Source organism: Dama dama, chromosome 28 (genome assembly GCF_033118175.1).
Source record: "Dama dama isolate Ldn47 chromosome 28, ASM3311817v1, whole genome shotgun sequence".
Lineage (NCBI taxonomy): Eukaryota > Metazoa > Chordata > Mammalia > Artiodactyla > Cervidae > Dama > Dama dama.
In genome coordinates, this window is record NC_083708.1 from 37,229,316 (window position 1) to 37,254,947 (window position 25,632).

The window sequence follows — 25,632 nt, forward strand, 5'->3', positions numbered from 1 at the left end:
AGCTACTGAGAGGGCCATGCTGCTGCTGCTAAGTCACTTCAGTCGCGTCCGACTTTGTGTGACCCCATCCTTGGGATTCTCCAGGCAAGAACACTGGAGTGGGTTGCCATTTCTTTCACCAATGCAGAGGGGGTCATACAACCAAGTATTTCTATTATCATGCTCTGGCTCATCTCACTTTTGTGTAAAATGCATTAGATAGCAGAATGAAAGAGGATAAAATAAAAATATTCTTTTCTTATAGTTGAATGGCATTATCCCTATGCACAAATTCTGACTTGTCAGTTCCAAACTCCTAACTCCTAGCTACATAACAGTTCTTTATGGGATCCTGACGACCACAAGGAATTAATGAGGCTTCTAGGCATACCTAACTCTTAGTTCAGGGTTTAGGCCATGCCTCCAGTGTTGTCTATGAAAACATAAGGTGGTGTAGATAGAAAGTGGCATCTCCATGTGAGTATACTATAAGCCAGAAGGTTGCTGAAGATGTCACGTGAGTTTAATCACTAATATTAAACTAATCCTTCCAAAGAAGATCCCAGAAAGTAGAAAAAAAGTCATTCCATCTGGTGCCTTTTATTGCAGGTTACTGGGGGCTGGGAGGAAGGGAGCAGGGAGGATGTCTACTTGAAGCAATAAAACAATGAGAGGAATATGAGTACTAGCCTCTCTGCCTTATGGGAAGTGACTAAAAACCGTCCTGTGTTTTCCAGCCTTTCGGCTTCAGTGTTCTCTTTCAAGAAAACCCTGCACAGGTGCTACCTCCTCTGAAGAATCATTCTTGATACACTACCCACCCCCAGGTTAAAAGTAAACTTCCCTTCCTCTTCACTCTCTCAGCGGAGAAGGAAATGGCAACCCACTCCAGTGTTCTTGCCTGGAGAATCCCAGGGATGGGGGAGCCTGGTGGGCTGCCGTCTATGGGGTCGCACAGAGTCGGACACGACTGAAGTGACTTAGCAGCAGCAGCAGTCACTCTCTCAGTGTTTCTCTGTACTTTTCCTATATTATGACTCTTAGCACTTTCTACTACATATTACAGTAAGTTACACATATACCTTAAATGCCCCAACTAAACTCCTGGTGGCCAGAAGTATCCATAATTCATCGTCTGGTTCCCCAAATTGCCTGGCCAAGTGCCTTCAGGATAATAGTTGCTCAAGAAAATAGTTCACACTTTCCTTATTTGTTGAATACCTGCTTTGTGCCACACACTAACCCAGACCCTGAGTAAACAGCACTACATCAAAGAGAGACACAGAGGGAATAAATGACCATGCCAAACACTGAAAGCCAAAATGGTGCTGAGTTTTCTATTTGTGGCACATGAGCATTCTGACACAATCCTGTCCTATACTCCTGATAAGCAAATCAGCATTCGGTGAACCATGGCGTCCCTAGGCTGTTCATTCCAGGAGCTCTGTGCCACAGGCAAGAACGCCTTTTAAGCTAAAAGCTTTGTCTTTCCCACTGTATATGGAAAAATTGACTATGCACTTTCATGAAGAAGGTCTAGCTAAGAAATGTTTATATTGGAACAAGCCCCATCTCTAAATCTGGGCTTGTTGTTGAATGGTATTTTGTTTCCTTGGATCAGGGAAGGGGTCTGGAAACATCTGTAACTAAATGATCGCTTTAAAATCAGTACAGTTTTCCCCCCTTATATGACAGATAACAAAATTACTTTAAATCAAACACTCTCAGCCTTCCTCATCCATTTCCTTTCATAAATGTGTATTATTTTGCTGTCATTAAAACGGCAGTGCAGAGAACAGATCTATGGCACTTGAGGAATTGTCATCTCTACAGTCATTTTCTTTTCACTTTGTGTATTTTACCTTCACTTTTATAAACACGTTTTAGCAGAATAACTATCTGTATCAAAATAGTAATTTGGGGACAAAATTTAAAAGCTACAAACAGATAACACCAGATTGTAAAGATACCAGATTGTAATGTGCAGGTTATTTATGGTATTTATCAATGTAAAATGGAATGAAATAAAGATTTAAATTAAATGGTATTTTACCAAAATCACAAAATAAAATTTTAGAGGAGGGAAGTCAGGGAGAAAACTTGTGGGAAATAATCCCAAATAAGATGAAAAGAATGGAAATTCTGTACCAACTTTGAATATCATTCATGTTCTAAAAATAATAGAACTTATGAACAGTTTATGATATTGTAGTTAACATTTTGTGAGTACAGATTTACAACTTGTTGGAAAAGTTTTTCTGTTGTTGTTTTAATTAGCTCCCCAAATTTAGGAGCTAAATGTTCAGGATGGTAACTCATTTGCCTTGCCTTCTGTAACTGGTTAGTGTTTGATATATTTGTTTATTATGAGCTGTTTGAAAACAGTCCTGTCATCAGAGTCTCTGAATAGACCACCACTCTGAAATATTTCAGTAGTGGCCTAAAAATTCCATCTCCTGAGCCTTCTAAGTGCTTGACACGTAGAGATGTAAAATGTTAGCTTAATGAATTCTACTGCTCCCATTCTGCAAATAAGAACACTTGGGGTTAGATCACATTGTCATTTGCCTCATAAAATTTGTCTTGTAAAATACATCAAAGGCAGCATGTAGATTCAACTTATAATCCTAAGCTTTGAGCCACTCACAAACCCTCTGTGTGGGATCTAGCCTCCTTCAGTGTTGAAGGATGAAGGTGTTGGTTTCATGGCCCAGTTAAAATGGGAGTGATGGTATTTTATTAGTACAATTTACAGGTCATAGTTTTCCTGTTAGGTGGGGCCAGATGTGTGTCAAGCTGTCACACTTTCTGCCTAACCAGACATCTGCTTCTGACTCATAAAGGGAAACACCTGCATATATTACACGAAGGGGGCATCCTTTCCCAAGGCCCATTGTCAGATCCCTCAAATGAAGCAAGGGAGGTGTCAGGGATGCAGCTGGATGTCACATAACCAGCTTCTAACAAGAGTTGACTTCTTTAATGAGTAATCACATTATTTGCGTCACAGTCTATTTCTATCTGTACTAAATAGAAACCGTTAAAAATTGAAACACACCAGCTATAAATTATTATATTTCAATTACAAAAAATTGCCATATGCCAAATCTAGTAATACAGAGGGCTGATGGACAATATTTCCTATCTGAACTGAGCCACACACTCAGAGCAAACCTAAGCAAGGTTTAAAGTGTTCTCCTCCCTCATCTGCCCCAACTTCTCCATCCCATCTCACCCCACTCCCTCACCCTCATGCCTGGGGAGTGGTATTCAGACCCTTTGATGACTGATAGCACTCAGTTTTGAAATTCAGGAGATGGTACTAATGGAATAACTTTAATGAGATTCTTCATAAATTTAATAACCAGGAGCAAAGTTAATTTTTATCCCAGATATGCCTGGGAAACGCAGAGATAGACAGTGTGGGCCTGTCTGCAGCCCCAGATGAGGTGTGAGCTTTAGCACAACCCTCACTTTTTTTTTTTTCCTTTTTCCTTTGGCCATATCATGTGGCATGTGGGATCTTAGTTCTCCAACCAGTGACCTGGGCACTGGAAGGCAGAGTCTTAACCACTGGACTGCCAGGAAAGTCCCACAACCCTGCACAATTCTTAACATCACTTATCATCATCATCAAAAAGAAGTGTGGTTTAGTGGAAGGTACACTAAAGGTGGCATTAACTTGCTCTTATGTAACTGACTTTAGATAAGTCCCTCACTTTTCTAGGTTGTAATTTTCCAAACTTTAAATGAGAGGTTAGATGAAGGAACCACTAACATCCTTGGCAGCTCTGGAATCCTGTGATTCTATAATGCCAAGATACAATCACTACATATTCATTAAGCGCCTGCTATGCAAGGCACTGAGGCTACAGTGAGAAACCAGAAAAATCCAGATTCTGTTCTCAGGGAGTTAAGTCTTCTGAGGAAGAAAGCCAGGGAACCAGGTGTCACTGCTGAGCTATGTCCCATAAAGAAAGACTTAGAGCTTAATGAAGAGCTATCAGTTAAAACAGACAACCCTGGCACAGATGCATCCAAAAGGAAGGGAGAAAACTAACAGCTACTGAACCCCTTCCATTGGGCTTTAAATGCACAATATTAGTTGATCCTCACAACCACTCTGGGGGATAAAATGGTGATCATTTTCATTTTTTTTTTCCCCAGGAAAAAAAAACAAAAAACAAAAAAAACCCTGAGACCTCGTGTTAAATAAGCCAGGCAAGGTTAGTAAAACTGGAATTGGAATCAGATCTCATGCTTTCCACTGCTCCAGTTTGTCTCCAGGGGATTTAACTACAGTGAATTATGGCTTCTCTAAGGAACAGATTGTAGTACACCACATCAATACACATAGGAGATAAAATGGTGAGGTCTAAAATCTGGGGGTATCCTCAGTGCAAACATATTTGGAGGAGAAATTCACTCAACAAATATTTACTGAGCTGAATCACTGCCAGATGCATGGTTGACAACTGGGGACTTGAAACATGGATATACATGTGTACACTTCTTAAAATGCCAAAGAGTAGATTTTCAACTTATTCTGACAACATGGGGTGCAAATTCTAAAGAAAAATTACCTACAGATATATGTTACAGGAGGAGTGGAGGATCTATTAGCTATTTGAAGAATAAGGGGAAAAAAGAGACAGAGAGAACACATTTGAAAAGAAAATTGCCCTACCTACGAAATGCTCTTAATTTAACAACTGACTGCAATTCATTGAGAAATCTATCAAAATTGATACTTGAAAGGGATCCTTCCTTTGAATACAATCTCTTATCTATTTGGATTCCTTGAAAATATGTTTTATCAACTGAACAGGGGAAATCTGTCACTTCTCCCAGATTGTTATAAATTATGAAAGGAGGGTCCAAATATGTGAAGTGCAATCCATCTTTAGATGGTGCAGTTTCAGTCTCCAGATGGATAGAAGTCACTTTGCTAGTTCTTTTCAGTCTATAACTGGCTATTCCAAAAATATGCTTTGTTAGAGATACTCATATCCATATACTTTCCTGACTGTGGTCCCTAATAGAACCACTTAAAAATCTGTTGTCACCCCAAATTAATATTTAGGATGATTACCGCTTAAAAAAGACCTTTCCACTTCAACAAAGAATAGTTATTTTCCAAGAATTGATGAAATGTATATGAAATGTAAAACTGGGTTCAGAATGTTGGAGGAGATCATGGGTGTGACTATGGTTTTGCCTGTTTTCAGAGGTAAGTCCCAACTAGAATAAATAGGCACCCTTAAAGTCCTCCATATCGCACAGGTAACCTAGGACACATAGCTTTACTGACAGAATAAATTAATAAGTGTAAATCAAATTGTCATTTAAACATTTTAGAAGAATCTAAAAGTTGGTGTATGCTTTAACTTAGACACACCTACAGACTTGTGAAAGGCTTCCACATAAGATGAGGTAGCTATTAGCTGTATGATAGAAAACAAAGGAAGAACAAATTAAGGAATGTTCTTCTGCTTATTTTTTTAACTGTGTGTAATGATAATGGTACATAAGATGAATAACAAGGAAGTTAATATACACAGGCAGCTGAATCTATTGTCATGACCACATTAGTCACTTCCTAGAGATGGTATTTTAGAGACCTCACCAGGTCTAGACATGGAAATCCAATAGCCAGCCAATATAAGTGGGACTTTGTGTTTTTCTTCCTTCCTTTTGTTCTTTCTCTTCCTTTCTTTCTTTTTCATGAGCATTTGTATCCCCTACATGTATCTTAAGAAATAAAATATTGCCCATATAGTTAAGCCCATATATCTTCAATCTCACTCCTCTCCTTTACTCTTAAATTGCCTGATTTGGTAGGTTTCAATTTATTTCTTACACTTTTCTTTATATACATGCATCTCTACCTCTTATATAAAATTATTTTGCATGTTTTAAAATACAATATAAATAGTGTGCTGTCTCTATTCTACGGCTTGCCTTTTTCTTTAATATTTTTTAAAGACTCATTCATGATTGGAGGTTTTCATTTGTGAGATTTGTCAAGTTGCTCTTCAAAGTTTTACATGATTTTTCCCTCTCTTCGTTCCTTCTTTACAAGTTCAAATCCACTTTTTCAACTAAGATATTTTCAGCATCTACTGGCTATTTGTTAATCACTCTAATATTCATAGATAATAAGGATACAAAGATGAATAAGACACTCTCCCTGTTCTCAAGGAGCTCATGGTGATTTCAGGGGGGCGGGGGTGGAGTATAGATTAAAACTTGCAGTCGGGACTGTCCTGGCAGTTCAGTGGTTAAGATTTTGTCTTCCAATGCAGGAGGTACAGGTTTGACCTCCGGTCAGGGATCTAAGAGTCCACATGCCTCATGGCCAAAAAACAGAAGCAATGTTGTAACAAATTCAATAAAGACTTTTAAAAAACTTGTAATAGCATGTTCCATGTGCTCTAATGAGGTGTGTACAGAGTGCCATGTGAACACAGAGGAGAAGCAACTGAGTCTGAGACTGAGAAAGGATTCATAGGTGATGGAGATGAAAAAGGCACCCCAAGACCCTGTTGCACAGTACATGCAAAGTCAAGGTGGTCAAGAGAATAGTATGTTGTAGGGTGGAGGAAATATGTAGTTAAATTAGAGCAGAGGGAGCTTAGGTTGAACGTGAAGAGATCATTAGAAATTGTATTGTGAAATAGGAGCCTTGTATGTCATGCTAAGGAATTTTACTTACTCATGTATGCAATGAATAAAGAGCCATTGGGAGGTCTGAGGCAGAAAAGTAGTATGGTGAAGTTATTAAAAATTACCTCTGGTAATAAAGAATGGACCAGAAGGCAGAAAAACTGATGATCAAGAGAAAAGAGTGAGTGTAATTATGATAATCCAGGAGAGAAATGCCAAGATTCTGAACTATACACTGGTATTAGGAACAAGGAGGAAGAGTTATTTTGCTAAATATTTCAAAGGAAGAGTGCAAACTCTATGAAATAATAGTATACAAAGGGTGAAAGGAGGTGGGATCAGTCTTACCCAGGTGGAGGCAATAAGGGGCGCATTGTGTACAGAGAATTTTAAAACAGTAATAAAACTTACTAAACCACAACCTGCTTTTTATTAGCACTGTGTGCCAGCAATTCTAACTAATGTCCATGACAAAATTCTCTTCCTAAAAAATCTTCTGTTGTCTAAGTTCTAACCAGTCGCTGTGGTAACTGTTAAGTTTTAACAATATAACAAATACGTAAGCTTCAAATTAGCACATTCCAGTTAACTTAACCTTGATAAACATTGTATCCTACACAGAAATTAATTTGGAGAACATCCAGTCCTACTGTCCAAACAGATAGAGATATTCATTTCATTTCAGTTCAGTTCTATTGCTCAGTCATGTCCCGACTCTGCGACCCCATGAATCGCAGCACGCCAGGCCTCCCTGTCCATCACCAACTCCCAGAATTTACTCAAACTCATGTCCGTTGAGTCAGTGAGGCCATTCAGGCATCTCATCCTCTGTCGTCCCCTTCTCCTCCTGCCCCCAATCCCTCCCAGCATCAGGGTCTTTTCCAATGAGTCAACTCTTTGCATGAGGTGGCCAAAGTACTGGAGTTTCAGCTTCAGCATCACTCCTTCCAATGAACACCCAGGATTGATCTCCTTTAGGATGGACTGGTTGGATCTCCTTGCAGTCCAAGGAACTCTCAAGAGTCTTCTCCAACACCACAGTTCAAAAGCATCAATTTTTCAGCACTCAGCTTTCTTCACAGTCCAACTCTCACATCCATACATGACCACCGGAAAAACCATAGCCTTGACTAGACGGACCTTTGTTGGCAAAGTAATGTCTCTGCTTTTTAATATGCTATCTAGGTTGGTCATAACTTTCCTTCCAAGGAGTAAGCGTCTTTTAATTTCATGGCTGCAATCACCATCTGCAGTGATTCTGGAGCCCAAAAAAATAGTCTGACACTGTTTCCACTGTTTCCCCATCTATTTCCCATGAAGTGATGGGACCAGATGCCATGATCTGAATGTTGAGCTTTAAGTCAACTTTTTCACTCTCCTCTTTCACTTTCATCAAGAGGCTTTTTAGTTCCTCTTCACTTTCTGCCATAAGGGTAGCGTCATCTGCATATCTGAGGTTATTGATATTTCTCCCAGCAATCTTGATTCCAGCTTGCTCTTCTTCCAGCTGAGCGTTTCTCATGATGTACTCTGCATATAAGTTAAATAAGCAGGGTGACAATATACAGCCTTGACGTATTCCTTTTCCTATTTGGAACCAGTCTGTTGTTCCATTCCCAGTTCTAACTGTTGCTTCCTGACCTGCATATGGGTTTCTCAAGAGGCAGGTCAGGTTGTCTGGTATGCTCATCTCTTTCAGAATTTTCCACAGTTTATTGTGATCCACATAGTCAAAGACTTTGGCATAGTCAATAAAGCAGAAATAGATGTTTTTCTGGAACTCTCTTGCTTTTTCAATGATCCAGCGGATGTTGGCAATTTGATCTCTGGTTCCTCTGCCTTTTCTAAAACCAGCTTGAACATCTGGAAGTTCATGGTTCACATATTGCTGAAGCCTGGCTTGGAAAATTTTGAGCATTACTTTACTAGCATGTGAGATGAGTGCAATTGTGCAGTAGTTTGAGCATTCTTTGGGATTGCCTTTCTTTGGGATTGGAATGAAAACTGACCTTTTCCGGTCCTGTGGCCACTGCTGCGTTTTCCAAATTTGCTGGCATATTGAGTGCAGCACTTTCACAGCATCATCTTTCAGGATTTGAAATAGCTCAACTGGAATTCCATCACCTCCACTAGCTTTGTTCGTAGTGATGCTTCCTAAGGCCCACTTGACTTCACATTCCAGGATGTCTGGCTCTAGGTGAGTAATCACACTATCCTAATATTCATTTAGAGAGTAAATTTATAACAATTCAGAATTGTGTAAAATAGTTTCTAACTTGAGACTCTAAATTCTGTGATACTTCATTTACCTCCATCTAAACCATATATTTGAAATAAGCAAAGATAGCATAGTGCTTGTAAAAAAGAAATAAAATGTGAGTACCTAAACTTTGTCATTCTATATGCAAACAATTCCCTGATTCTTGCAGAGTTCACTCTTTTGGAAGCATTTCCAAAAACTACATTAATGAAAAATATATTCATGTGATTTAAAAGCATTAATTCATTACTTTTTCCTTTTACGTTCCATAATCTTTATCATTAACCAATAATATAAGAAGAAAAATAGATTAGGGAGAGAATATAATAAGGTCACCGTGGGATAGATTTAACTCCATGTGCTTACAGAACTGGAAAAGGACTTGTCTAACAAGCACTTGGAAACAAAAGTGTGGTACGGAAGAGTGAGATCGGGGTTATATAGGGAGTTTTGGGGGCCACCAGAATATAGATGGAGGCTGAAATTGTGGGAGAGGTTGACCTCACCAAACAAAACTATGTAGATAGAAAAGAAGGATACAAAGGTTATCTTGGGGAACACCAACCAAGTAGGAGCAGCAAAGAAAGAAGAATAACCTACCTTCTGTCCCCTCAAATGCTCCCTGACCCCAAATACTGAAAAAGACAGGCAGGAGTAAAACCCAAAGAGGGAGTTTTCCTGCAGGGAGAAGAGAGAATTTCAAGGCAAGGGGGTGCGGGGAGGCGGAAATCTCAAAAATATTAAGTACTGGATAAGAACAAGTAACATTGGAAAAGCAAAGCCACAAAGACATCACCTGACAGCTTTGTCAGGGCACTTTCAGTAGCACAATGGAGACAGAGGCTGAGATTGGCGTAGAAGGAAGCAGAGCCAGTGTGACTGAGTTCTCACTCACCAAGCTTGGCTGGGCAAGAATGGAGGAAAATGAAGAAGGGGCAGAGCTGAGGGAAGGTGTACTTACAATTTGAACCTGAGGGAAGAAGTCAGGGCTCATCCAATACAGGACCCAGCAGCTAACTGTACTCTGCTTCTCCTCTTCCCTGTGGGTACAGAGATGGGTGGCATGTTAGGGAGGGAGGCTAGGTGTTGGAACAGAGCCTGCTGGCCACAGATGTGCGAGCCCCAGAACATGGATAGAGGGTGAGTCTTTCCTAAGAAGAGGAACACGAACTCCTCTGAGGTGGGCAGAGGACATTAGGACGAATCACAATAAAGGTGAGTTTTGAGAAAGAGAAGGGAGGTAGTATGAGATTTTGCAACCAGTGACCTCCATCTTCTCATTAAAAGAGGAATGATTATCTTCTGAGATTAAAAGGATAGAGTAGAGATTTGGCATGCATTTCTCCTTTCCTACTAATTCACCATAGTATTTTTTCTGTGATGCATAAACCCATGAGGAAGAGCATAAAGAATGACAGGTACTGCCAGTCACATTCTGCTTTGCATCCTGAGTGGTCTGGTGTGAAGGCAGCAATGAACTACACCAGATACCTCAAGACAGAGACAGGTACATCTACTAGCAATGGAAATTGATGAAATACCCCAAACAGAGGACTCATCCAAGGAAGCACTGCTACCTACCCAGGACACACTAAATAGGAGCCATCATCAGTCTACAGACAATTAAACTTCTCAATTTCTTGTAAAAAGTAATGGTAATTGAGGCAGACATTTGCAATCCTGTGGGTAATGATCAAATTGGAATATCTATAAAGAACACTTAGCTCAGTGCCTGGAGTCTGTCAATAAACATTAGCTGTTATTATTCACAAAAAACAGTTGAAGAGGATAGAGATGTCTGCATCTTACAACACTGATTCCCACTAAGTGGTTAAGGAGTCATATCAAAATCCCCTAAACCTTGTAACTGAAGTTATTCCTCTCTCCTTGCTCTGAAGGCTAGCCCTTGTGGTTCACATCTCTTCCTTTCTTGGAAATGTGTCCATGGCATTTGCCCCAGTAAATTAAATAAAACTGAGTCAGTTTTCAGATATTAAAAAAAAAAAAAAAAATTTGGCAGAGGCTATGTTGTGTAACCATAACTTGGAAGGCAAGGAGTGAAATGCACAAGCCAGCAACATGAGGCAATGTGAGGAGGACCTGGAGCAGAAAGGCAGATGCTAGCAGGAGACTTCTTTTCTTTCCTTTTTTTTTTTAAGAAAAATCTAAGGGAAAAAAGGCATTGCTAAAGCCCCATTATGTTCTATAATTGATAATCACTACTATAAATGAGCAACTTACAAGTGTTTTAAGTAACTTTTCAAGGAGGAAATTAAAGAAATTTTCATCAACATTAATGAACATAATCATGCTCCAATCCAACACTTCAAAAGGAAAATTTTTACGGCTCTGGGGCTCTAAACTTTTCTTGTTTGATCCTCTTGGTTTTACAACTAAAGAGAGCTATTTATTAGCATGCATGGTAGTATTTCATCACAGCCTGAGTCTGGTGTTATCTATAAGTCCAAATAAGCATTTGACCAAGTATGGGGTTTGAGAACAGTTATTTGAGATCTTTGAGGGGAGTACTGGTTTCCACACCCAAGAGAATGCCAAGAAGACCTACAAAGTGTGCTGAGGAATAGCCACAGAAATACAAAGTAAATGACATGATAAATACCTCTCCACTCTACAAAATCAAACAAACTGACTTAACTGTGGACAAGATAGCAGTGTTATGTTCCTCAGAATTCCTCAAGACCTAAATCAGTGTCTCTAGTTCATTTGATGATTACATTGAGGACTGGAGAGTTTTATAAGCTTGCCAAGGAACGGCAGATAGAGCTCCTAAGCAATAAGCACAAAGGTAGTTCTAAGAGCCAACTAGGAGAAACCAGCACCATGGTTTGTGTTCAGCTGATACCCTAGCTTTATGATGCCAATCCTAAGAAGAAATATCTTTGAATTGGATAAACCCCTGAGGAATGTTGAAACCACTTTCCTAATCAAGCTATGGTGAAATCACTGTCAAAATCTAAAAATTAACTTCGCCTATTGAAATGTAGGGAATTTCAATTACGCAAACAAGAGCTTAAAGAGACCCAAGGGAGGATACATGGGTAATTCTCTCCATATTCAAGTAAAGTCAATCAAAAAGGCAATTTCTTGCTAACTGTAACCCATTGCATAATACATTTAACTTATTTTGGCACTTCCATTACAGTTTTGTATATGAATAATCAGAACATGTTACGTCCTATCAAAAAAAAAATAGAGAGGCAAAGTTATCAATAGTTTAATTAAGGACTGCCTTCCATGACAGATACTTTATCTTTTGTTTTTATAGATATAGAAAAAAATAGCCTGTGAGATGCCTGCATGCATGCATGAATGCTAAGTCACTTCAGTCGTGTCTGATTCTTTGTGATCCTATGGACAATATGCAGCCTGCCAGACTCCTCTATCCATGGAGATTCTCCAGGCAAGAATACTGGAGTGGGTTGCCATGCCCTCCTCCAGGGGATCTTCCCAACCCAGGGATCAAACCCACATCTCTTATGTCTCCTGCATTGGCAAGTGGGTTCTTTACGACTAATGCCACCTGGGAAGCTCGTGAGATGCGTACCCATGTAATAAATTAATATGTTCTTAGAAGTCACTCTTCCCCAGCAAAGGCTAAATTGATTTATTTTTATTTTTTAATATTTATTTTTATCTATGTATCTGGTTGTACTGGGTCTCAGTGGTGGCATGTGGGATCTTCAATCTTCGTTGCGCATGGGGGATCTTTGAATTGCAGCATATAAGATATTTAGTTAAGGCATGCAGGATCTTTTTCAGTTGCAGCACGTGGGATCTAGTTCCCTGACCAAGGATCAAATCCAGGCCCCTTGCACTAACAGCCCAGAGCCTTAGCCACTGGACGACCGAGGAAGTCCCTAAATTGACATTTTTAAATAGACTAAACTACTGGTTGCTATTAGGTCCCTAGATACTATCTGATTTTAATTCTGCTCAAGTTTTAAACAGATGGAAGTCAGCACTATGTAAGATCCAGCGACTCTTGAGTAAAGGCACAAAGCTTTAGATACTAAATTAGCATAACATTCAATCTTACAGTGACTAAATTTTAAGGTGACTCACACATTAAAAACGAAAAAAAAAAAAATGGAACTCAGTAAAACTAGAGCTAAAATCATTGTTACCTGGAAACAAGAGAAAAGTGGATTCATTATGCCTATACAAAAATTGAATCAGGAAGGTAACTGAATGTGGGCTGTTAAATTTTAAGAATACTAAATCAGAAGATAGCAGTGACGCTGTATGCAAGTGAATGAATTTAGAGAAAAAGTTTTTTTAAAGCTTTCCACATTCAGTCTTAGTAAATTAAAGCAAAAACTAATGAATCAGAATTTTAGGAGTCCAATTCAGAAAGCAAGATGAGTTGAAACATTTGTAAAATGTTTGTAGATCCTTGGTTGAAGACACAGTACAAAAATTCCAATAATAGGTCAAATCCTATTAAAATAGGCACAGGGCTGTGAAGTATGCTCTCGGTAATGGAATTTTATTATCATTAATTCATTATTTGTTGGAACTGGAGAGTCTGTTTCTCTCTGAGACATCAAGTACCTACTCAGAGATCTCAAGATATGTCTCACTCTTTCAGATGACAACTTCAGGCTTCTCCTAAGTCTGGTCAATTTTGCCATTGTTAGTTTTTTAATGGGTGACTGGAGACCTCAGATTCCTAAAGAAGCTATTAGACCATTTAAGCTGTTTAGTCAACTGGGATTTTCAACAGTAATTCTGAAGGTCCTCAGTTCAGTTCAGTCCCTCAGTCATATCTGACTCTGCAACCCCATGAACCTCAGCACGCCAGGTTTCCCTGTCCATCACCAACTCCTGGAGCTTGCTCAAACTCTCGTCCATCAAGTCAGTGATGCTATCTGAAGATCCTAGAGATTCAGTATTTATGTGAAAGCAATGGCTTGTAGCCAATTCCAATTAATTGGCTCCTCTGTGATAATATTTGGAAAACACAGTGAGATTTTTGTGAGTTTTTAACTTGAAACAGTATTACTTTGCTTGGTACTCACTTTATTTGATAACTCCAAGAGATTTTTAGGAGTTTGTCACAACCAAAGGATGCAGACTGAACTGTACTTCAAAAGACTACAATTTAAGAACTTTTAAGAAAATTCAAAACATATGATGACAGTGTTGTTGGTTTAAGTCTAGTGTTTTCAAGGGGATTTCTTTCAATGAGGACAAAAATGATCAGCTGTATAAATGTTATCCTCTTTGTTAAGAAACAATCTTAATTACAACTATATATAGTGAAATAATTAACGTTGTGATTATGTGATGAACCTCTGGAAATAATGCCTTCTGCAGGGATATCAACATATATATATATATATACACTGTCATTTTGAGTTCTTTTTTAAATATAAGTGGCACATGCATATACCATACTAATATCCTCCTAAGGACCATCTAGTTCTAATTTCTATAAATATAAAATTAGTCAAGTACACATACATTGATTTTTACTCCAAGTCAGACATCATACTAATCATAACAAAGTAAGCAAATGGCAATTTTAACTCTTATTCTTCAAAGGCAGAAGTAAATGTTATTAATTAATCCTATCTCAGTGTCAGAGCAGGAGGCAAGCTGTAGTAACAGAGTGGCTTAATAGTGGAGAGCTGTAAAAGGTCTACAAGTGATTTAGTGGAAAGTAATTGGTCAAAACAACAATGTAGCTGAAGTAACTTGTTTAGAAAGTAAATATTCTGATTCAGTGGCTTTTATATATTAATAATTGGATATATTTTTAAGCATGTACCTATTTTTTAAAAAAAAATTTTCTGGGGCTTAAATGAGAGATTTTACGTTTTTATTCATTTTAGCCTGCTTTGGATTTGCTGTTTATAATAGTTAAACATTGGAAATAACCTGAATGCCCAACAAAAAAGGTTTGATTAGCATATATTAATGGTACACCAGATGGTTAACAGCTCAAATTGATAGTCAAACAATGGATCTAATTTCTGGGTCCACCATTTCTTATCTGTGTTATTTGATCTGGGTAACAATTACTGTAAGCCACACAGATCTGATCAGCCAAATGAAGGTAATAGAAGCTACCTCATAGGGCTATGGTGGGGTAAAAACAAAAGACCTATACAACATGATCAAAGCAGTGACTTAAGCATGGCAGATATTTATGCTCAATTAATTTAAAATGTAAATTAAATACATTTTTAAAATGTACTTATTTATGAGGGGCATCACGGTATAGTAGAGAAACAAGACTCGAGTCAGTCTGAACCTCTCACAAATCCATGTGATACTGGACACACTGCTAATCTTCCCTCACAGTTTGTTCACGTTAAAACCAAGTGCTCTGCTGTGCTGTGCTTGGTCGCTCAGTTGTGTCAGACACTTTGCAACCCCATGGATTGTAGCCCACCAGGCTCCTCTCTCCATGGGGAGTGGATTGCCATGCCTTCCCACAGGGGATCTTCCCAACCCAGGAACTGAACCGGGGTCTCCTTCATTGCAGGCGGATTCTTCACTAGCTGAGCTACCTGGGAAGCCCAAAATGCAGATATTTACATCTAATTCACAGAGTTGCTGTGAAAAGTAAATACTATAACATGGATAAAATACTCATCACGATACTTGGTAAATAGACTTTCAGTAAATAGTAATCATATTATGATTATCATCATTATTGCAATTATCATCCTTGTTATTATCATCAATTTTTTAAAGGTTGTGGCACCATGCCAGAAGGTACAAATCCCCCCAGTGCTCTCTAAATCACCCACCCATGTGTTATACAGTTGTCTGTAGGTCAATCTTAGAAAGGCAAGAGGATTCAGGGTGGCACTGAAAGATTGTAAGACTTCTTCTCTTGCTTACACACACATGTATATACACAAACACATCTTTGTTTAGTAAATTCTGGAGAATACTTTCAAGGAAAGCAGACAGGTAATATTTTCTTTGTAAGAAGACTATTTGGCTTTCAGTTCAGTTCAGTTCAGTTCAGTCGCTCAGTCATGTCCGACTTTTTGCAACGCCATGAACGACAGGACGCCAGGCCTCCCTGTCCATCACCAACTCCCGGAGTCCACCCATACCCATGTCCGTTGAGTTGGTGATGCCATCCAACCATCTCATCCTCTGTCATCCCCTTCTCCTCCTGCCCTCAATCTTTTCCAGCATCAGGGTCTTTTCCAATGAGTCAGCTCTTTGCATCAGGTGGCCAAAGGATTGGAGTTTCAGCTTCAACATCAGTCCTACCAATGAACACCCAGGACTGATCTCCTTTAGGATGGACTGGCTGGATCTCCTTGCAGTCCAAGGGACACTCAAGAGTCTTCACAGGCCTCTAAACATCACAGGTCTTGGATTACTTAAAAGATTGTTAAGCAGGAGCAAAACTAAAAAAATAGCCACATTTTCATTCTTAAAAATATCACAGAGGTCAATTTTTTCAGTTTCTATAGAATTTCAAGAAGAGATTTAGTAAAAATTAGCAGAACTTTCTGGGGGGAAAATGATGAAATATTTTTACATGAAAGAATCAGCCTTAAACACTCTTCCTAAGGATACTCTAGCTTCTCTCGAACCACTTAACAATCTACCATTCCAAGAAATTCTCTAAAGTTCTACTATACAAGGTCTAAGGTATCAAGTGTATGGGGTCTATTAGTGGCATGAGAAGCTCCCCATATCCAGGATTTTTATTATCCGATAGTGGTGCCTTCATGTGAATTTTAAAATGTTGCCTCCCTTCTGGATAGATGAGTTAGAAAATACAATCCTTCCAGGTGTGCAAAACCCAGCAACAAAGGAGCTGGCCAGGCTTCCAACTTTTTTGTTGCCCTCTCAGCAGGGGGCCAAATGACTGTTCCACACAACTTTGTCCCTGCCTCCCTTCTCTACCCATCTCCCACAGTATGAGACCTGAGCCAGGACATCTTTCACATAAGGTCAGAGCCTTTGCCTAGTGGGTGGGTAAGTGGATAATGAGAGAGTAAAGTCACCTCCTAAACTTGGTATAAAGTAAAGATTTCATCTAGTACACAGTCCAGTCTAGGTAGTGGTTGCCTGAACTGTGATGAGAAAGACTACAGACCCAATGCAGCCCCAGTAGAGAGCAGTGAGTGGATTAGCAGGATCAACCACTGGTTTCCAACAGCATGTATGCCTCAGATGTCCTATCCTAGTCCAAGCCATTCAAATCACAAGTGTTCATTGAGCAATGACCGTGTACAAATCACCGTGAGTGCCTCTTTGAAATAATCTTTTTAAACCTGGTCTCACAAAGAAATTTCATGGGGTCTTTTAAATATACATATCCCTCAAATTTTTTCAGTAAACCTAAAATTATTCTAAAGTACAAAATCTTCCCCTTTTTTGTTGCTTTTTGGTTTTTTTCCTATGTTGTGATAATTTTAGTTTTTTAAAAATGAGTCTCTTAATTTAGCTAGGGCTTTAGGGATATAAGAGATTAGTCACTGTCATATTTAAAATGATGCATTCATTCAGGGCAAATCTTAATTTTCTTTGTCTGCTTCAGAAGAAAGAGCTGCAAGAATGCCTAAAAGACTTGAGCTACTATCAATTTAAAACACCCTTACAGAAATTTGATTCCTTGGGCCAGAGGAAGGTCTTTACTATAGTTGATGGTACAAGTGGAGCTTTTCATATACTGCTTCCAGGCATCATGTACTGCTTTTCATGTACTGCTTCCAGACTCTCTGCCACCACCAATGTGTTTTTCTGTTTCAAATACACCTCCGATCTCTGCCCCACTCCTTGGAAGGCATAGAAACAGAGGCCAGAATGGCGGTTACAGGGGCTGGGATGGGAGACAGGCAAACTGAGAGAGGTTGGTCAGAGTATAACTTCCAGTTAAAAAGCTAACAAATTCTGGTTATCTAATGTACAGTTAGTAATAAAGGTATTATACATTTGAGAGTTGCTAAGAGAGCAAATCTTACATGTTTTCATCACAAAAAAGAAATAGTAATTATGTGACAAGATGGAGCTGTTAGCTAATGCTATGGTGGTAACCATTTTGCAATTCATACTCTCAAATCAGCATGTTGTTTATCTTAAACTTATACAATGTTATAAGTCAGTTATATCTCAATGAGACTGGGGGAAAGAGTTAAACAATTTTTAAAATACAATATTTATTTTAAAATGTAGATTCTTTTGCTTCACCATCAGACCTACTGAATCAGAAACTCCCCAAATCAAATGTCCTTAACTTGGGCAGTTAGAAAACAGAAACCACTGGTTTGGAGGCTCCTGAGATAACTAATACTAAGTCCTTCACTACTGTTATCCATTCCTATTATAATTAAAAATTTCACCGTATGTGAAATTAGGTGGTCTGAATTAAATGCTTCCTACAGCAATTTTAGCACCTTTTCCTCTCTTTTGTTCCCTAGTGGAACCTGAAAAAAAGTATTACCATCGACTATAAAGTCTCCATTATAAATTGGTCCCCTCTCAGCCTTTTCACTTAGAAAGACAGAATTTCTTCACCTTTTCTTTATTTAAAAAAAAATGTCATTGTGCTCTATGAAACTTCTTTCAAATGGAATATATTAAATTTTAGTTTTAGGACTACAGTGTTTTTATACTGTGAATGGTATCTAGTGAGTCTTTCTCTAGAGAGAAACAAGCAAGAGGAAATGGCTTTGTGTAACAGTCAGGGACCTCAGCCAGATACAATGAAAAGTTTCCTGGTCAAAGGACAGTACAAACTACAGTGAGTCAATGCGGGGTGTGATGGGAACGCTCTTACTTTCTACGTTTGTGGAAACAACCCAGATTCTTATCTGTCTGGAATTCTTTGGATGTAAATCTGCCTGATAGGCAAGGACTGAACTTCCAGACCTGTGACGGCCTGGCATTTCTGCCTTGCAGCGCTGAAACATTCCAAAGAAATGCAAAATACCTATCTGTAAGCCAGGAACCATGGCATAAACGAGGAATAATCTCATAGTTTCTCAACCTGACTCCTTGTGACATTTGGGGAGGACCATTCAGCAAATGCAAGGTAGTTTACCATCACAACCCACAGCATCTCCAGGTTTAATTATCTCACCACTAGAAGGAAGGAAAACAATGTATCTCTCACAGTCACGCGGATAAACAAATTACAGGGACGGCACCTACACACAACCCACGACATGTGTAAGGATGCATTAATTTCCTAACCCCTCCGTTCAAAACTTTAGGATCTGAAAAGAGGATTTTTTTTAAGGGTACAACTTTATGAGGCACATCTTTTAAGTCGTTATTGGCCACAGCCAATAATTTCTGAACCCGTTAAGTATTCACAGGGAGCACGATGTAGTTCGTCACCCAGATGTGGTTTTGTTTTGTCTTGTTTTGGAATGAAAGGAAACATTAAAAAATTTCTCCTTCATTGTTACCTAAAATCTTGTCATTCTTCCTGACAGCGTTGGACGGTGTTAAAGGTGTTCCTGTTGTCCTCAGAAAGTGACGGGAGTTCGCGCAGTGCAGACGAGGTCACTGTGCACGCAGGCAGCTGCACATCGCGAGAATTGGGCGCCATTGGTTCTCGCGATGTCCCAACTGCGTCAGGAGCTCCCCCTCAGCCCCCCAAAACCGCAAAGAGTGGGAAAAGAGGAAAGAAAGATATATAACAAAGACAATTGAATGGTAGCATAAATAGTTCATTTCAGTATGTGTGCTGCAAAGAAATATGTAGATCGTTTACTAATCATCTCTTGCTCCTCCCAGAAAATGGTCCCCAAAATTGACCTTTTCAATCATGAAGATGCTTTTATTGTGTCTGTTTCAGAAATGCGACGCTGGATTCTTCTTTGCCTACTCGGAAGAATGTTTGCCCTGTGACTGTAATGGTAATTCCAACGAGTGCTTGGACGGCTCAGGACTCTGTGTGGTAGGTCGGGGGCATCTGTCACTTTTCATATATTTCACGGAGCCTTTGCATCTCTGGTGGAGATGAAATATTCTTCCTGGACATTTGAGCTACGGAGGAGCAAACTGCTAATCATGCTTTCTCTTTACCCTTCAGCTTTTCCTGTAAAACACCTCATATAAACTGCTTATGATTGTAAGTGGCCACCAAGGTGTATCGGTGAATGTGCCCCTGTCCCTGGTGGTAACTACCCCACTACGTTCAGCAGCTGGTTTCCAGGTATCGGCCATTGGGGATAGGCCTGAAAAATAATACACAGAGGAGGAAACCATCCATCCAAATTCCTCCGTAATAGTATAGTTTGCCATATGTTTGGCTTCACTCCACATTAACCAGGAGAATAAAACAGTTGTTTCATAGCCTATTTTGTAACTTAAGATTGTCAGGTCTATAGATCAAAATTTCCTTAAAAAAAAATATTTGAACCCAATAGCTAATAAAAATGAAAACTTTGGCTTTGTGGTCTTTGTAAGTCTGTAATCAAGCCCCCAGAGACTTCTTCCCCCTTAACTGGAATGAATTTTCTAGTAGACAGTGAAACATGATAGAGATTTATGAAGGAGACTGAGAAACCTTTTAGCAAAACTGCTTGCTACATATTTCCCATTTTCACTGAATGTATTGAAAACCTAGTGAAAATGGGGATTGAAATATTTACCAGAAGTGACTTCAGTAGAAGTCGTAGGAGGCATTTTAAAAGACTTATACCCTAAGATCATGTTTTCCTCCATGAGCTATACTACATAGTAGAAGTGGATTCTTCTAGTTCCCACGAGGCAAAAGAAGCTTTCCAAAATGCAAGAATATTTTTGCATGAACTGGAACTGCAAGAATACTTAAATACACCTATCTACCTCAAAATTAGCATAATTGATGGCATTAGGCAGATGGTTTTGATTATAAGTGGTCTTCATGGTGTGTACACGAAGGTGTTATTTTACTCATGCATGCCATTAAGATGCAAATTAGAATATTTCCATTTATTTTAAACCTAACAATTCACATTTTTCTAGGGACAGAAGTAAGTGGCAAACACTAAAGGTTGCTAATGCATTGTAGTGTTTGTTTAGTCCTGGTGTTTCTATTTTCCCCTTCCCCCATCTTCTTAAATAACCATTACATCCAGGATGTCCTCTGTAGCAGTGTAGGCACACGCAGCTGCCAAATCGACCCCTTTCTAATGCTTCCATCTCCGGTTTCCTGTTATTTTAATCCCAGTGACATTTTAAAAGAGAATCCCATGAATGCACTTGAACTAATAATGTACATCTCTGATAATTTGACCAATTAAGGGCTCTTCGCTAGTTTATTTAAGTGTAAGACAATAGGGACTGGCCAACCCATCAGCTGCTTTTAGGCAGTCAGTAAGATGGAAGACTGAAATAAATTAAAGGGGAGAAAAAAAATCCCTCCTGTTATGCCTATGCAGAGCTGTGATAAAACTACTCTTCCTTACAATGACCTTGTCAAAAAAGGAACTATCGTGGTTTTATCTTTGACCTGGATTTGAGCTTCCAAAGAGGGCGGTCGTCATGTGATTCCTTCATAGTTTCTGGGGCATACAAGGTTCTGATAAAAGTTTGGGGATGGACTTGGGTATAAACATTTATAAACACACTCAGGTCAGTTGCCAGTCTTCCTGTAATTACTTTGTTCCAAGACAGAACATTAAAAAAAAAAGCCATCTTACTTATCCTAAAAGTGGTCCCTCCACCTCACCCTACCTAGAGGGAAGTGTCTTTTCCCCAATTAAAGTAATATATGCTCAAAGTAAAAAAAACAAACAAATAAAAAAACACAGATATATACTATATGTGGAATTCAGAGTGAAAAGTCACACACAATCTTATCTCCAAGAGCTATACATGTGTCTGTATTCCTGTAAATTTAATTTAGGTAAGTAAGACTAGATGATGGGCTTCCCTGGTGACTGAGACTGTAAAGAATCTGCCTGCAATGCAGGAGACCGGGTTCAATTCCTGGGTCAGGAAGATCCCCTGGAGAAGGAAATAGTGACCCACTCCAATATTCTTGCCTGGAGAATTTCATGAACAGGAGCCTAGTGGGCTGCAGACCATGGGGTTGCAAAGAGTCAGACACAACTGAGTGACTAACATTAAATGTAAGTGAGGAAGTAGAAGAGACTTGCCAATATGAAAAGAATATGTTGTTACCTAGTTGGCAAATACATTGTCTGTGGTGGCACATTGGAATCAAACTCATATTTTTCTGTTTCCTTTGTCATCCTTGTTCCAGTTTGCTGGTCAAGCAGGGCCAGCTTCTCAGCTCCTGCCCTTAGGAGCTGTAACCCCGGCTCGTTCTCAGCTCCACCTAACACCTGGCAGCTCACTCTAGGCACCAGGGTTTCAGTCAGCTCTTATAGTTTGCCTGACCTAACTCATTTCTCCCACCTTGGTTGCATAAGCAACCAAAAATAAACAGCCTTCTTTTGTTTCATTTTATTTTGAAGGCTTGTAATTCCTCTGTCTTGTCTTCCCCTGTTTGTTTTTAATTCTCCCTCCATTCCCATATTCAGTTTCAATTTAACCTTGTATTTTACAAACTGAATTTAAGAAACTAAGTCATTTGACAATAAAATGCAGAGAGTAGGCAAAGTTATGCTACCATTTTAGACATACCAAAAAACTTAGAGATTTCTTTATAAGAGGATTGCCAATTCTTCAAATGCAGAAAGGTGGCCAAATGACAAGTAGCTTAACTAATGAAATCCAATATGTATTGATGGTCTTTTCAAAGGGCTGCCTTGCATCTTATCAGAATTTTGGTGCATTGGGCAGAGTTTTCAGCAGAATCAGCCGGGCGGAGCCCCAGAGGCCAGGCAGCTCCAGTGGGCATGGTAGATTCTCTAGGAAAGCACCTGAAAGAGGCATGAGAAAGGAATTAAGGTGTAGAAATAGAGGAGACAGATGGCTAGTGATGGGAATGCCTGGTCACTGATAACCCATACTTTATCCCAGTTCTAGAGGCTAGGTACAGAGAACCAAGAAGAGGTCATGACTAAGGCCAGTTACCATCTAAAGGACTGGTGCTTCATCATTAGCAGAAAGCATGGGGCCCACTGACCAGAACTAGGGTGGAGAAAATCTAACTTGAAATTCACCACTTACACAGGGTTCCTTAGATTCTTTTGACTAAGGATTGATTTGTTGATTTCATTTATCCACTTAACAAATAAGCATTTTTTGAGTACCACTTATCTGCCTGATACTATTCTAGGATCTGGGTTAAGTGGCCTCCACTGTGTGGACTGAAGGATTGTAGGGCAGAACACTAGTTGAAAATGCCTGTGGATGTGACCAATGTAATGAACTTCAAAGCATGAGGACCATGAGAGCTTCAGAAATCTATGCAGAAACCCCCACTTGCTCAGTAACAATCAAAAAAAAAAAGATAAAGAGATTTTGAGGTCTGTGCCAGAATTTCAGGGGAAAAAAAAAACCTAAATCTGAATGAAAATAGATTTGAAATCACTCAACCACAAAAACATAATTGAAACCTGGAGAAAAAACCATCAAGCTGTTAAGTGTTCACATCTGGCTGGTGGAAATGTGAATGGATTTTTATTTTCGTCTTTTCACTTTATAGTATACCTGCCCAAGTGTTCTACAACTGTCTGTAATAATTTTATAATTAAAAAGATTGATGTTCAGATGAACTACTACCTCACCCTAAGCACAATGGAGAAAGGGAAGTAATTCAGCATATTTAAGGCTAATGAATTTTTTATTACTCTCAAAATCTAACTAAAACCTAATTCAGGAAAGCAGAGATTTTACATCTCTAATTTCTGTAGCATTTTTCTTGTGACTTTCAGACTCTCCTTTATGTGTGCAAAGCCAAAATCAACCAATCTAAGTCCCTTTAAGACTACACATGTGATCGGTAAACCAACACCCTCATTAGGTGTCAAAGAGAAAGAAGAAACTGAGAAAAAGGGAATTTTTTTTCATGTTTTACATGGAACTATAAAATTAGTATCTAAATCAAGAGGGTAATTCTTACATTAAAATCTTGACAATTTTCCAATCTGTTGCAAGCTTGGAAAAGCCCAAATTTTGCAAATAGTGATTCATTTCCATGCTAGCTAAAGTTTTGAAATAAAGTCATAAAATTACATGTGCAAAGGATTCTAAGGATGGCTAGCCCAGTGGAGTCCCCTGGTGCTTTATGCCCCTAGCATAATAATATGATGAGAACCAATACAAGTAATAAGTTTTCTATACATTGTTGTTCCTTCTTCTCCCAACCCTGATCATGTCTCTCCTTTCATATTCCCCACCTCAGTTAATGACAGCACCATTCTACCGATCCTCCATACTTAGATGTCCTGCGTGCTTCATCAGCTTCCTTTTTCTTTTCACCGATGTTTAGCTGGACACGAAATCCTACTAGTTCAACCTAGGAGAGAGCCTCCTCTGTTCTGTGCCATCCTGCTGTCTTAATTCATGCCCACAGCATCCCTCCCTGACGATTAGTACAATTTCCCAACTACTCATGATGCCCTGCTCCAGACTCTCCTTCCCTAATCTGTCTTCCTCACTAGCAATGGAGATATTTTTTAAAAACAACTTATATCAAGGCATCCCCTTTTCTAAAATCCTTCAAGGATTTCTATTCCAGCCTCAGTGAGCTTCTCACTGCCATCTCCCTGAACATATTTTGAGAACCACAAGTCTAGACAGACTACAGTGACCCATGAAGCATCTGACCAGCCACTAACCTGATGCTTTTAGGCTTTCTTCTCACCTTATATTGGTGCTGTGGCCCAGGTGTCTAGAGCCTCCATTTCTCACATGAAGGAGACACAGCTGGTGCCCAGATGTCATTCCTGACACCTAATCTGATTGTCCAGATTGGTTGTCCAGACATGGCTTTCTTAACCATTGGCCAAAGATTCAGAATGCTTTTTTCATTTTTAAGTGAGGTCAGTTTTATTAAAAAATTAATTTAATTAATTTAATTTTAATTTTCCCAACAACAACATACTATTTATTGTTGTCATTTTTTTCCTTTCTGATTTTTAAATGGTAGAACAATGAAAGTAAAGGATATTCGCAGTCTCAGAGTAAAAGATTTAAGAGACATTGTATACTGTCTCAGCTAGATCTTTGTTTTACAGAGAATAGAGACCTAGGAAAGTCAACTGACTTGTTCAAATTCAACCATCTAGAAACCGGATGAGCTAGGGAATTCTCCCTGCTGCTGGCACTGTCCCTGGCAATCTCACAGAATGTACTTCATTTACCTTTTAGGAAATTTCATAGCAAGCTCTTTAAAAGAAGGCAGATGATTAAAGTCAGTGTTTGCACTCTGAGCACTTAGAGGTCATAGTGATTTGGAGGCTTTGCGCTTGAGGGTAATTGCTCTCTGTGGCTGCCATGGCAGAAATAGGGCCCTGACCAGGAAGCCAAAGCACCCATGGAGTCGCAAAGAATGGTCTGACATCTGACAACAGTCCTGTTTTCTTCTGCACAGATGGGTTTCATCTGTCCAACAAGGACTCGGACGAGTTTGACCCCACTCTAGAGCAGCCTGCCAGATTGCTTATGGCTTGTGCTGCGTGCTAGGTCACTTCAGTCATGTCCAGTTCTTTGTGATCCCGTGGACTATAGCCTGCCAGGCTCCTCTGTCCTTGAGATTGTCCCAGCAAGAATACTGGAATGTGTTGCCATGGCCCCCTCCAGGGGGATCTTCCCGACCCAGGGATCGAACCCATGTCTCTTACATTTCCTGCATTGGCAGGTGGGTTCTCTACCACTAG

At 39.3% G+C, this 25,632-nt stretch overlaps 1 protein-coding gene across 2 annotated transcripts in view; it reads left to right on the forward strand.

Annotated features, from left to right (window-relative positions):
• The window catches only part of LAMA4 (laminin subunit alpha 4), a 140,128-nt gene that overhangs the window by 18,449 nt on the left and 96,047 nt on the right, over window positions 1-25,632 (forward strand). For both annotated transcript variants that reach the window (XM_061131637.1, XM_061131638.1), the window contains exon 2: window positions 19,710-19,811. In XM_061131637.1, coding sequence (XP_060987620.1) covers window positions 19,710-19,811 — 102 coding nt within the window. The remainder of the gene's footprint in view (window positions 1-19,709; window positions 19,812-25,632) is intronic.